Source organism: Anopheles moucheti, chromosome 3 (assembly GCF_943734755.1).
Source record: "Anopheles moucheti chromosome 3, idAnoMoucSN_F20_07, whole genome shotgun sequence".
Taxonomy (NCBI): Eukaryota; Metazoa; Arthropoda; class Insecta; order Diptera; family Culicidae; genus Anopheles; species Anopheles moucheti.
In genome coordinates, this window is record NC_069141.1 from 86,226,023 (window position 1) to 86,241,147 (window position 15,125).

The following is a 15,125-nucleotide window of genomic DNA, read 5'->3' on the forward strand; positions in this document are numbered from 1 at the left end:
TGAAGATTCAATTTGTCGAAAACGATAAAATCGGATTTTGTAACGATCTATTTCGCGCCCGATGGGGTGGTAGAGGCAAGGCAAGAGGCTACGTAACGGACGCCGCACGTCGATGAAATCGAACGATGGATATATGAAGAATGGGTAAAATTTAATGTAGTCCGGCAATAAATATTTAGAGTGTGTGTGTGTGTCTGTACACATCCCCCGCACATGCACTTCGCCAAAGGTTTGTTTTACAAAACGCGCTGGATGAGAGCAAAGGAGCAAGTAGGGGGTATACTTGTGACGCGGCTTTCCTGAGTGTAAAAAGCTAAAGGATGTAGTTTATATTAGTGCGCTTGGTGGGCCGATATCGCCGTTTCTCTATACGTTGTAGTACACATTTCCGGCTATATTCGTTCGGTTCGTTTTTTTTAGCACACTCTGGTGGGAAAGTATGAATATTAGGGTTTTGCTGCATAACAAATGTGAATCATGTCCGTCTAAAACGGTTGGCAACGGTGAGTCGCAGCCCGGCGGTGGTGGGGAAGGATCGTTCTAAACTAAATTATCAATGGAAAGGCCCTTCCCGTTTTTCCCGCCTACATCGGCAGCGGAAACGGCGGAGACGACGCACTCTTTCCGGGGAAGCGATCATAATCGTATCAGCGAAAATATGTCATGGAAGTCGGGCATTAGATTTTATGTAGCATGAAATCGTTCATAAAATAAACCAGCAGGACGACGAAGCACGGCGTCTCCGTTGCTCTCCACTCCACGCCTGAACTGATGGCTGGGATGTGTTTGAGTGATCGAAGCAGAAAGGCTTAAGGAGTGGAAAACGGGAAAATGGGGTACCAATTTATTGGACGCCATAAATGTTGATGGTGTTGGCGCACTCTCATGGCTTTCCTGCTAGTTTATGTTTTTGATGAATTTGTGCTAAATTTTATGAGCAAATAATGCTAATTTTAGCAGCAGTTGAACCAAGCACATCCGGTTCACGACGGCTTATGTTTTGCGTACCGGTACCGGTTGTTCAAAGGAAAATCTTCAAAAAGGATGACACTTTTTGTATTTTTGAAAATGAGTTCTACACATGGTAAGTTTCTGGCTAACAACAATTTTATTGACTGCACGGATATATTGGATAAGCGATAAAGGAATCGAAAAGTTTTGTTGTTGCGTTACACCACAGTGAATGATTAATAGCTGCGGTGTAGCTGTGTGGATAGAATCGATGTTATTTACTACACGTGCGCATTGTTTGATAGTCATTCACGTGCTAGAGCTGAAAATAGTTGTTTGTGTACAGAAATGAAACTGACACGTGCTACCTATTTAGGAATGAGTTCAACATTCAAAAGAATAGAGAGAAAACTTCATTGAATCACTGTTTCAATCACACAAATCATGCTTCTTTGGGAAGTGTTCATAATTATTGAATTGTTGAGCATTTAATATTGCTATCCCTATCGTTTGGTAGACAGTTGTACGCAGCTGAATAAAATACAGTCAAGTGTTTTACGAAGTACTGCGAAAGTATGATCGTGCCGAAGATGATGGTACGCATCGTGGAAAGATGGTTAAGTTTCATTGCTGGAAAGGTTTGCGGTTTCTGGTACTTCACAGTAACGTAACAACGAAATAGGAGGGTACCTCGTCAAACATAAGACTATTTTCTTTCGATATCCAATATAGACAACTATCGCTGTGTGCGCGTGTGTGAGCGTGCACGAGACGCGATGTGGCATCATTATGATACTCACGTCACCAATAAAAGCTATAAAATAACAATATCAATTTCTGCTAACCCCATGCACACGCGAACTTTGCCAGTTGCGAGGCAAAGGGCACTTATTGTGTGTGTGTGTTTCGAGAGCATCCATGGTACGATCATAAACGTTAACCAAATCCTTACAAGTAGTACCCGATCTCAAACCACAAACCGCTTTTGCGTTCTGTCTGGTTCAGTAAAGCTGAACTTACCAACAAAGCTGAACAGCTTTTTCGGTTTTTTTTTCTCTCTCTCGGTATTCAGGAAAACGGTTCCAATCGAAACGATGGCACCCATGTATATTCTAGTACTTTAGTGAGTGAGTTTTTTTTTGTTTGCTGCCCTTCAGTGCTTGGCTGCGTACTGTCACAATACCGATGGCGTTCGCCGCACATTGACGTTACAGTTTAGTACAGATAAACAATTAACTTTATAGTGTCCCATAAATGACAGAGTTGTGAAAAGTGTGTGTGTTTGGTTGAAGTTGATTTTTTATCCATTCTCCATGCTTGAGTTTCCTTACGCAATGGATGGAAAGACTTGTTATAAACAGGTCACGTCAACTGTATCTTCGGGCGGAAAATGGTACCCCGTGGTACACAATAGAGCTTGACTTCTAATGGGATTAGTTGCTGCAATTTTCTTCATCGCGTTCATCTGGAGAGAAAGTGGAGATAATGGCCATCTTTAAAGCGATAAAGACAAAGAGCAGGTCCTTAGAAAGAAATAATCGAAGCATGTCTACCATTGCCGTCTGTCGGGCCAATTATCCCAGTTTTAACTCTTGGTCAGTTCTGGTTGAGAGGATTGCCAAGATATTGTTGAGTTCCTCGCCTCCATGAGGGTCGAGGGTGAGCTCGATCTCTAACAAACCCCCCGTACACAAGATATCTGTCGATGCTTGCGCTCTCGAGAATGCTTGGAATGGTTTATTGTTTTTGAAAATCCGTTACCGTTCTGCAACATCCGGGATCCGAGTTTAAAAGCGGAACCTTTCAAAGTCAAAACCCCTCTCACCCAACCAATAGCTGCGCTACCTTTCTGCTTGCTCTCCACTCCTTTTGCTGACGTTTTTAAATGAGCCGTCAAGACTTCATCACAAACCACAAACTGTGAAGTCGTCGGTTTTCGATCTGAGCAGAGTGGAAAAGGGCATTTTTTTGTTGTTTTGTGCTGATTCTATAAAGTAGAAGCACAAGCATTTCAAGCTAGTAAAATTGATAGAGACTTAAGTGGGGATAGGAACAAAAAATAAACCCTCTCCAACATGGTTGCCTGCGTCCGGCAGGCTAAAAACCACAGACATTTCCTTGTTCACCGAGCGGTTTGGTTGGAGTTCGGATATGAAGACGGCTTCTAGGACGTGAACAGGAAGGCTTAAAGATGCTTTGTTACCCTGGGGAGGTTGGTTCTAGGGTTTACGGCCTCTCCCGTGTGTTAACCCGCACCTGTGTATGTGTATGGGTACGGGATTGGGGTGCATTTAAAATTTAAGATAGATCCATCAGCCTTACCGTAGACACTATTGGAGAAGGTGTTGAGCTGTGTGTTCGATATCGTACGAAAAATGGGGTTGCAAAAATCCAGAATATGTTCGTTCGCTGCATGGTACGAAATGGCCCTGCTATGCACGGTTGACCACACGTATCGGCTTGAGATGCAGTATTTCTATTATCGTACTCCTCCCTCCGGAGCCGGATCCGATCGACAGTGAAGATCAATCGGGTGGGTGAAATTCAGTGTGTAGCCAGTGTATGTGTGTGTGGACAAGGTGTGCAAACATGAAGTCACTATGTTCTAGAACGGGCAGTTGGTGGGAGCTTCTTCTTATTCAACCGCCACCGTACTCTATCCCTTTAAACAAAAGACCGTTTTTCCAATGGATTGATTTTCTCATTGGCTATTGGGAGGTTTTGTGTGTGTCTTCCATGTATCGTTCGTCCGTGATCATCTCGGTCGATGTCGACGAGCGAAGAAAAAACTGTTAAGGAAAACAATTTTCCAACCCATTTTCTTGCATTTCTGTAGGTTCCGTTCGATGAAGTATCCTTTCTTGACCTAGGATCCCTTCTCCTGTATCCTCCGCTCAGTTTGTGCCCATTGTTCATGATTCCGGGGGCGCAGCGTGCGTTTTCAGCACCACTCACAATTTTTCTGCTCCTACTGTGGCCCCACGTCGGTTAGCGAATTGATGCAAGAGTTGTGAAAATGTGCTGAGTGAAATAATGACAATGAAGCGATAGTTTCACGCCACCCCCCCTCGCTTCCACCTGCTCGTCTGGCTCCGGGGCACTAGGGTTGCGCCCGGTGCTAAAGAGACTGATGATGCTCTGGTGAATCATCATAGTTTTTTAATTATCCTGCTCGCCCTTGCAGCAGGTTTCGCATTCTTTTCCCTTTATTTTTTGGTCTTTTTTTCAATTTTCCCTACCGTTTTGTCTGCTTTTTCCAGCGCTTTACCGCAAGAAAGTTGTCGGTTTTTACCGCAGCTCATTAGTGCCTTTGCTCATCGTCTTCACTGGCACTGGTTTGTGAGGGAAAGCATCCGGCCAGACTTCTCGTGTCGACGAGGTGGACTCTGTGCCCGTCTTGGAGGGGAGGGGTGACTATGAAGAAGACAAACTATTTTTGCGAAGGTGATAGCCACAAAGCATTCCGTACCGTGTTATCCACCTAAGAGGAGTGCGCTTTTTTCAAGTTCTCTGTCTTAAGTTCGTTCCGTTTGTGATGAATGTTTGCAGTAGGTTGGAAACTTGTAACAAAACACTTGTTTCTTTTTATGGTTAGTTCGTAGAGTGAATGTATTTAGTTTCTATGCTGATTAATTATCTTATCTCAGTTGGTATGTCCAATTTTTGAAAGTACTTTTCAATGGTTTTAATTCATGAAAAGAAACTAAGGCATTTCTGCTTACAAATGAATTTCCGTTTTTTTTCTGTGTCCAAAAAGGTAAAAAGCTGCCATGTCGTCTATTCCCTTCTGCTTTAAAGACAATAATGCCTTGAAGAGTGGAGTCCAGATTTTTTTTTTGCGTGTTATTTTTGCAAGACAAGCGCTCCCGCTCTCGGGATCAGTTTGCTCTATATTGGTTTGCCCGCTGGGGCGGTGGAAAATCGTATCCCACAATCTTACCAGAGGAAATGAACATTGTTTGTAGAGGGTACGGCGACGATTGGGAAACACATCGGGAAAACTGTCGGGGACGGGAAATCGTGGGGCGGCGAGCGCAGTGTGACGCAAAAGAGAAAGAAAAATAGAACGAAACAAAGACAAACCTCCAGGATCGGGAATGAAAAAGTTGTACTAATATTTGATTTTAATGAAGATGCTTGTGCTGAAAAGTTTGCACCAATTTGGGGTTTTCTTGTGGGTTAGTAGCTAGCACCGAAAGGATGAAACCGTTGACCGTGTGCGCTGCTGGGGAAGTGGGGGATGATGGGTTCAGGGAGTGTTTTCTCTGATTTCAAAGCAGGTCGTTGCGGGAGAAAAGTTCGATGATAGTGTCCTGTTGAGTTGGGCGAATAGTTGTGAAAGTTGGGTGAGAATTTTCCATTACACAAAAAAGTAGACAACATTCTTTCCAACCTTCTTTTGTTCACTGATTTGTTGAATGTTTGGGGTTTTTGTTACATGTCTCATGTGTTACCACTGTCGATCTTGGAGTACTAATTGCTTCTGTTTTAATTCTTTTTTCGTTGCAGGATCCTTGGACCACCGGCCCTACAGCAGGCTGTGAGGTTTAGTGAAGGATTAGTGTGGAACAATCGGCCCATTTACAACTACTGCATGCGTGGCGTCATTACATGCTTTACCGGTATCCGCAAGAAAGATGAACTGGTAAGCACATTTCCTTTGTGTTTACCCCATGCTGAAAATGGACATTTTTCTTACCGTAGAAAAGAGAGCCCGCACGATGACGAAAAGTCCATATTGGTGGGGACAGAGCACGTTTTGTGTTTGTGGAAAAGATCCCAAATTTTCCAAACCAGAAAGATTCAGCAAAATCAATGATGGAAGGTTTCATTAGTTTGCCTAAAGCTTGATTAGGTCAATTTTGTGTGTGTGTGTGTGGTTGGTGGGGGGGGGGGGAGAAATGGACAAGGGTTAAAGCAATGGACCTATCTACCCTAAATGTGAATGGTTGCCGTGTGCTCGTTCACCGGACACGAATGGAATGGCACGAATATCTGAAAGAACCAGCAATTACCCTTTCATTATTGAATTTAGTTCGTGCCGTCGATCGTCCGGGTGGAGCTTTGTCGGAAAAGCTTTTTTGCGTGCAGAACCTTGACAAACGATGTAAGGTCGTTTGGAAGGGAAATGGGAAAAGGAAAGGAATGGTTACAATCGATGATGGTCAGTATTGTACAGTTTGCCTAGAATGTGTCCCAGGTACGTACACTATATCGTCCATTTCGATGATATCGACGGTGATGGTGGAGCATTTCCTTCGGCACGAAAGGGGAAACAATTTTGCATAATTTCCTTTATTCACCGTTTGCGGGAAATCGGTTGGCAGTGCGTACCGCGTACGGATCTCTAGGACGGAAGACCATTGCTCGAAGACGGTGCTAACGGATGAGGTTAGATAGCGGTAAAAGACAGAGGCACCGTCCATCCTATGCTGCGATGGGTCATAGGCTTTTGACGGTGCCGGGTGGAAGCGTAGCAAATTGATTCCTGCTGCGATTATTAATCAGTTCGTCCTGAGTTTGACTTCCCAAAACGTGACATCTTCCCGGACGATACCGGAAGCGACAAATCGATTCGGTCGGATTTTGCCTTGGAGTGTCCTCCAGCCGGTCCGGGATAGCAGAATAGTTCGATGAAGACGTCATTAGTGAAATTGATTATGAAGCCGTCGGGTTTTTCCTCTGCGTGCCCTGGCCCTAAATGCACACCGGGCCCAACCATTGTCCGCCGACGGGCCTTACACGGTGCAGCGGTGCGATTGTCATTACATCCTGGTGCTACGTTCCCCACTGCCGGTTGTGGATAGTATTGATCTTTTGCAGCACCGCTCTTCGAAGGTGTTACCAGATTGTTGATTTTCTCAAAGACTTCTTAAATAACACCGCCCATTTTTGCAATTGTTCGGGAGAACGATACGAAGGGAAGGAAGATACTATGCACAAGAGAACTTGCTATGGCTTTATCTCGGGGTTGTTAGCTTATTTACTTCGCCGTCGAACGCGAGGGGTTCAGAGGAGAATGGCTGGACGATTTGATTGCGTTCTCAGGTCACGTGTTACTGTCTATGGCCTTATTATTATCCTTGCTGGAGGCTTCTGGTGGGTAATAGCGAAACAGTCCGATAATAAGGTCGGCTGTGTGTGCGGTAGTGGGAGTGCGGTGGAGGGTTCTTGATTGGATGTTTTTGAAATCTTGTCTAAACCATGTTTTCCTGCCAGTCAATTGATGAACGCTTGACGTAAAGAAGATTTGTCTCACATTTATCCTTTCCCTTCTCGAAAGAAATCATCTAACTGATCTGATGCAAGCAAACTGGAGGTGTGTGGTATTTGTTATGAAGTGAATACTTTTTGTTTAAATAATGGATAGGATGGGTACTGTGAGGAATACCCAATCCGTTCCTAAGATCATGCGTGCTTAAGGCGAACGTCTTGCAGACATATTTAATAGCTGTAAATCCTCGACGATCTGATGTAAATTTAACTGATACTAATTGTTGCACATTGCTGGAATACCGGCTAACGATCCTTGGTGGTCGCTTACATAAAAGCCATCGGTAGTCAAATGGCATCGGTACAAGAAATCACTTAAAGCTGCTACACTGTAAGCATATCCTTCGTGTTGGCCTTCGTTTGCCTTTTTGGTAGTACGCCAGTAAAGAAAGAGATTCTGTGTGGTATATTAAATGAAGTAATATGTTCTACTTTCTCCCCGTTGATGATGCTCGGTGAGGATGGAAGAACGTACCGTTGGCCACGGGTGGTGGTAATCGTGTCGTACCTGTGCAGAATACCGAACACGAACACCGCAAGGCAGGCACAAGTAGTGTAATGAGAATATGTAAAAGAATCAAGGCACACGAAACACGTACAACAAATGCGATTTGGCGAATCGTTGATAAGATTTCGACGTTCTGTGGACACGATTCGATGTTCGTGGGTGTTGTACGAGTAACACCTCTATCGGGCGGGGATCGTCGGATAGACGGTGAAGCTTGAGGTTCAATTTTGTACACATTAGCTTTAGCTTCAATCTTGTGAATGTGTCACCGGTAGAGCAGGGAAGAAATATATATGGACAAATTATGCTTATTTTATCATCTTGTACCAGTGTCACACTGTTTTCGTACAGTTGCCACGATTTCTGATTCGTTGGTGAATAGGCAAAGGTAGTTCTGTGTGCAACTGTTAACTCTGTACAGCAAGCTGTTCTGATTTGGTCGTAAATTGTGTAACATATTTCTTCCATTTTTATTTCCACAGACGCATCTGGTGCATTTGATTCATTCGATGGGCGGATCGATTAGGAAGGGCATGGACACGAAGGTTACTCACCTGATCTGTAACTCCAGTGGAGGGGAGAAATATCGGTAAGTGGCGTCTCTGGAGCAAGATTCGGAGCAATAAACCATGCCAACCAAAATCACAACTTTCCTCCGTTTCAGGTACGCGATGACGTTCCGGTTGGCAATAATACGTCCAAATTGGGTGCTGGAAGCGTGGAAAAATCGCCACGATCCTAACTTTTCCGCGACAATTGAAACGTTCACGAAGCTGCACCGTTTAAGGGCCTTCGAAGGGCAGAAGGTGTGCTTTTTCGGGTTCCCAGAGGAGGAACAGCAGCATATGATCGATGTATTAAAGACAAATGGTGGCATTCCGACCGACCTGGAAGATCCCGAATGTTCGCATGTGGTAAGTTAAACGTGTTAAACAAACGAACAAAAATGAACATTACGCACTTTAGCTTGATTTGGGTTAAATGGGCAAAGAGAGCAGCAGCAGTAACATATGCAAATGTTTGTTTGTTTCCTCCACGCATTCCTTCATTTAGTTTTCCGTGGTTTATGCTTTTTATACACGTTGTAGAGATGTAACCATGTTTGTTACTGTGTACTGGGTTGGTGATTACGTTTTCTAATCGTTTACTTTATGTGCACCTTTTTGCCTCTTTGTCTCTCTCTCCCTCTTTCTGTATTATATCTTATTGTTATTTGTTTCTGTAAGCTGTAAATAAAATTAACCAAACATAAAGGGACTTTGAGGAGACGAAAGGGAGAAGGACACGCATGTTCGCATAGACAGAGCGTTGGAGTGAGCGTTGTTGAGAGGGTTCATTCTAGAAGAAAAAAAAATAGATAAAACGGAACCATCCTTATTGGGCTGTTCGTTCGTGCACAGTGAATGTTCATCTTAATTGGTTGAACTCATCCTAGCTTCACATCAAAATCAATATGAAACGTGCCCTTGTTCTTGATGGTCAGTTGGAGTAGTATCATCGATGTGTAATACAACACGTATAGAAATACGCTCCTAAATAACAGCCTGGACTTGCCGTCAATGCATCGAGCATGAAAGGATTCACAGCGTCAGTAATACATTTGAATACATGAATAGCAATGTGCAGTATCGCATTCCCATACAATCATCAACCCCTACCACGATCAGCTCTCCATCACTGGCAACTAATTCCGCACGCTTTCTTACCCCAAACCCACGGGAGAAAAAACTATCAATGGCTGTGTGATGGTTTCCGGATGGCTCGGTGGGTGAATGTGGTTTTCCGTTGAATCGCGTAAATCACCGCCAAGCGTAGTAAGTGTTTACGGGTCGCACCCTAGCATATCTCACCACCCTGGCATGTGTCCCCGTTCCCGTGATGCGACTCAAATAGCCACTCACAATAAGTAGTAGTGCTCTGCGAGCATCGCTAATGCCCTTTTAATCGAGTGTGTAATAGGAGCTTATGACATAATCGTTACTTCTGCTGAGTCCCTGTCCCACCGTTCTTTTCCATCTCACGTTCCACTAGTGGTACCCGCGCCAGGGTTTCCAATGTCCCCATCCGTGCACGCTGATTAACCTCCGTTCGATTGGAAGCTGATGCTTCAAACAGTTACTCCATAGTACCACACCAGCGAACTGCAGCATGGTGGATTTCAATTATATTGTTTCAATTATTCAGAGTCGCTAACTCCTTCCCGTCGACTACCTCGCTGTTTGCAAGGCTCTGTTGTAAATAGCGATTTAATTTATACTGCTGTAACTTTTCAAATCGTCCCCGATTGATTTTCATTCGCGTATTCGTGTACGCGCTCGCGCGCCGGGAGCACCAGTAATGGATGGTGGAAATTTATGACCGGTGTCCCCGCACACTCCTCGAGTACCCTGGCAAGCAGGATGGGGTTGTACACTTCTCTCTTCGGGCGTTTTGATATATGATGCCCGGGCTTTACAATTTATTCAAAGTGTAATTAATGGATGGTCTTGGTTGGTTCCGTTTTTCACATCCCCACTCGTGCGCGCAGTTCATTAAGCTTATCCTAGCGTTGTTAAGCGTGTGTACGAGGGTCTCTTCAAAACCCCGTTTTTCGCGAAACGCACGCGCGTGCCGTGTACGTCCGCGGGGTGATATGTCGTCCACCGATCCATGATGGTTTTCCCTAACACCGTTAGTACGCCCGTCCGTTACCGAGATCCGTGGCGAGATTCTGAAAAGCTTTAATTGATTAATTGCTATCATACTCTCCTTGCGCGGCTTTCTATGTAGTAGTAGGGTATAGATGGGGGAGCCGGAGGTATTTGAGCAGGATACAGCTTCGCTTTCATCGAGTTTTCCTCGTGTGGTTCTGGTGGTGTGGCGTAGTGTGGTTGATGCGTGGAAAATCCGCGGTCGCTTCCGACAGTGCGACCAACCTGTACACATGGATGCCGCGGGGCTCGGTGATTTGTGGTGTGTCCATCAACGGAAATGGTTAAATAATTGATCATAAATCAGATATCGCTAGGATATCGGATATCGGAGAGAAAAGAGGTATGCGAATGGAGCGGAATTTGTACGTCCTTCCGTTTGTATGTAGATTACGTTCTGAGCTAGGGAACACACTTGTAGCACAGCGCGTAGCCTGAGGAAAGGAATCTGACAGTTTAGTCCAATTCCAACAATTCAAACCCCTTCTCGACTACTGTTTGTCCTATTTTCCCACTGTTTCTAAGTATGCATGAACACCACCGACAATTGACTCACTTTTTCAGGTTATGCCGAACACTGGAGCACATTTCATAGATGCTACCATGGCCGTGGAGAGTGCGTCACCGAGGAAAGCAGCACAAGAGAGCAAAGAAATGGAGCCAGAAGCAAACGATCAATGCATTTCCGATGAGCAACAGGAGATGATGCATCAGCAGCTACCAGAGTGCAACGGCGTCAAAGAACTCACAGTGGAACGCGAAGTTATGAATGTGGTTTTACCAGCTCTACCGGAAGAGAACGAATCGTCAGAAGGAATGGCAGTGGAGCCGGCAGAAACGGGTAACCTAACGCCCACTCGTCGCAATAGAGGCGATCACATGCTAAGTATTGCGGAAAACGACAACAATCAGAATCAGTGTACGGAACGTAGCTCTCGTTTGACGATGGTTTCGAGCCCACCAATGCCGTACATCGATGAGGTGGTAGAAAGAGGAGATCCTTGTGCCAGTTTGTGTCCATCGGTTCGCACAGCCAGCCCTACTCCAAAGCAAGACGGAATCGTACTGACATCAGCCGAAGCAAACGAATTTCTAGATCCAAACAATCTTTCACCGATTCTGAAAACTGGCTCCGAGCGTGGTGGAATGGTTGACGAATCGTTCCGTAAAATCGATGAGGAGAACGAGAATGAAGATGACGATGATGACGATATGGATGATTACGTGATCGCCAGCCGGGAGGCGTACAAGCGCAAACGACCAGAAGATAGCTTCGACGATCCTTCCCTCCTGTCGGTGGACATTTCAATTGCATCGAACGTGTACGGTGGACCGATCGTTGGTGGATCGGCCAAAAAACCGAAGCTAACTCGTACGGGCTCGATTACGCGCGGTATCCGGCGTAGTATGAGCTTTGCCGCGATAAAGACACCGATCAAGTCCATGCTACGCTCACGGCGTAGTTCGGTTGATCCGAACGCATCCACTGCGTCGATCAACACGATCGAAGCGACATTCAACGAATCGATCAAGAAACCGGTAAAGGAGAAGTTGCGCAGCATAAGGGATAAGATTACCAAGAGCAGCAAGAAGGATACGCCGAAAACGATCAAGAGCAAGGGTTTAATAACGCCGGCCAATCTGGACAGCTTGAAGAAGGTGTGTAATTTCAAGTCGACGGATAAAGTGTCGAACGGTGGTGCAGGTGTCGGTATGCACACACCCGAACACTGCAAGCTATCGGATCGCAGTGAGGTGGACTTTAAGACACCGGTGGCACCGAATGGTTCCGCAACGAAAATTGTTACTCGTAGCCGGGGCAAGCTTGTTGGCAATAGTAACGCTTTTGCGAAGAACACAACGCTACAGCAACGTCACTCGATTGCAACGATTGGTGGAGAATCGAACGCAGATGCACGTATGGGGGAAAATACCTTGAGGCAGCTTAACGAAGAGGAAGCTACTGTAACTACAACAAATGCAGTGTCATCAATGACGATCGATGACGGAGAAGTCATCGTCGGTACCCGAGCGGAAGATGCAGAAATGATGCCGGTATTTATTGCAGCTCAACATACCTTTATGTCCGGTTTTTTCCCCCTTTTGTCCTTAAAGTTCTTCCTTCTCCCTGTACTCTCAGGAATTTGAGGAAAGTGGTTGTGCAACGATCGTAAAGTTAGTAGCTAGTATCCCGGTATATAGTTCCGTACGGTGGTAATTTCATAATAACACCTATTTCATAGATTAGTACTGATGTTCGATAGACTTCTGATGTTGTTGTGGCTGGTGAGGAAGGGGGTAAATGCAATGTGGAACTGGGGTTTTCTTCTTACGAACCCTATCAAGATATAAAGCTCTTGTTGGGGTGTAGGAGAAGGAATTTCCTTTTTTGTTGGTAGTAATCGAATCGACTTAATTGAAAGAAGAACGAAAGTAAGCCCACTAATTGCTTTGTCGACGGGTGCTAGAACAGATCCAATTACGAGTAGGAAGGTTTTAAGTGCAATTTCCAACAAGCGTAATGTGTAATGTTCGTATGCTGTGTGGAAACAGGAGGACGGTGGCAAATGTGGTCCACCGGCCCGGAATAGGTCCTCCGGTCCGGTTGTTGGTCGGTTATATGTTGCCCCTTGTTCCGACAATGGGCTGTCGATTGCTGGAACGCTCCGTGGAAAAGTCGTCCAAAGATCCCCTTGTTCGGTCCGTGACCATAAATGAGTGGAGCATTGCCGGTGGCAATCACTTAATCTGGATTATCCGGATGTTTCCTGACCAAGCGAGTGCAGACCGAACAAGCGGTAGTAGTGGAATGGCTGAGGATGTTCTCAGTACGTGTTTCTATTTTTTCTCCGTCTGAGCTTTATTCTCAATACTTGAAGGTCTATTAACCTGGTTGAAATTTTCCCTCAAAACCGTGCAACAAATGAAAACTGATTGTCCTTTGTGTGGGATTGTCTGTTTTTTATACAAAACTATAGTACAGCCTCTTAATCCCTCGGTGCGAGGTGAACTTATCTGTTAAATATCGAGTACTTTTCGTGTTTTGCATTGTTTACGCGATATGTTACGGGTTTATGGTTTTCATTGCTCAGTCCGTGTGTTATCTTCTTCATTTATTTAACGTTTATATTTCCGTTCATTACAAGAATTAATGGCTTATCGGCATTCTTTTGTTAACGTTGGGCTTTTCATTCCGATTACGCTTGTAATCCGATTTGGTCTGGTGTTAATGTTTTAAAACATGTCGTGAATTATATGTGCATTTCACACATCCACAGTCGAGGAAAATATTACAGAGTTTCGAGTTCAATTCGACATGTTTATTTCATGAAGGTTCTGGGGTAGTTTTATCCTGAGGATTTATTGATTTAATGTTTGTGTATAAATTATCGATTTAGTTGTAACACATTAATGTATTAATGTTATCCAGCAGCCCGTGATATAGAACTACTTGTAGATTCCACCACATACAGTCGTTTTTCTAATATCCTTTTCGGAGTTTTCGGTGTTTAAATGAGAAGTACAGCAATATTCTTTACAAAAGTTTTTTTTCAAGACATTTGTACAACCTTTCAAGAAGTACGTTACATAGAACATAGTAACAAACGTACACTCAATAGGTAGATATAGTAGCTAATGCCTTGTTACAAGTGGAACAAAATTGAAATCATGAAGCTGGCACAATTCACTTCCACCGGCCATCGAATGTATTTAGCTTATGAAAAGTAAAATCAATACCAGAGATAAAAAGGACGATAAGGGTAGAACAGGAAAGCAAAGGTGATAAATGAACGTTGGTGGTGGGTTATAGTAGAGGTGCGATATTTTCATTTCATTCCATTGCTATTCTATACGTACACCTGTGTGCTGTTTTAAAAGATTGAACCCCTCGACATACAATTGCTCACTCTAACGCGAAATGTGTGTATGCATGTGCGTGTATTGTTGCTTGCACATTGATTCGTTATTCATCAATTGCATTTATGTTTTCATTTGTTGTCTTTTTTGCTTTTACTTGAACGCACCGCTGGGATGTGCGTGTGCGCGTGTGCTGCCGGCGACTATTTGCATTAGTCGCTTTTTAATTTTGCTTTAAATAAAACTATACAAATATTATTGTCTCCTTTTTTCTATCTGCCGCTTCACATCATCAATCTGGACTGGTTTTGTTTTGGTTTTTCGCGTGCGTTGCCGCCCATGCGCCAAACAAATGGACTGCATCCGTTTGGTGCGGACGAATAAAAACGGGAATTTTATTTGTGCAATTTTAAACGTGCAAAAGTGCTGAGAAAGCTATTGAAGGTTCGAGCGAAAGCTTTTCGTAGAACAATGCAAACGGCGAGGGGGGAGGGTGTGGGCGCTAAGGGATGGGATGACTTGCGACAAAACAATGGAACTGTGGCTTACACTGACACGCGGAAGTGCGAAAAAGGAGAAGGACATCGGGAATGCACAAGGGAAGTGTATATGATTTGTGTGTTCCGGAAGAGCACACTTTTCACGCAACCACTCGGAAATTTACGCTGGTGGAGAGAAATGAAGGAAAAATGTGTCCTCTCTTACGAGTAATTGTAAGTTTGCAAAACATAAAATAAAAATCGGAGCGATTTTTTCCGATAGCATTCCCAATACAATCGCAAACGGGAACACCACCAAACGGACTGTCGGTTTTTAGTTGTGGATTAAATTTTATTCAAAAACGC

The 15,125-nt window shown here is 44.3% G+C and overlaps 1 protein-coding gene across 3 annotated transcripts in view; it reads left to right on the forward strand.

The window, feature by feature from the left end:
- Nucleotides 1-15,125, forward strand: part of LOC128305747 (protein ECT2) — a 96,925-nt gene that overhangs the window by 43,859 nt on the left and 37,941 nt on the right. For 2 of the 3 annotated variants that reach the window (XM_053043340.1, XM_053043338.1), the window contains exons 3-6: nt 5,461-5,596; nt 8,215-8,321; nt 8,397-8,646; nt 10,987-12,477. In XM_053043340.1, coding sequence (XP_052899300.1) covers nt 5,461-5,596; nt 8,215-8,321; nt 8,397-8,646; nt 10,987-12,477 — 1,984 coding nt within the window. The remainder of the gene's footprint in view (nt 1-5,460; nt 5,597-8,214; nt 8,322-8,396; nt 8,647-10,986; nt 12,478-15,125) is intronic. The other variant, XM_053043341.1, reaches the window with a different exon arrangement.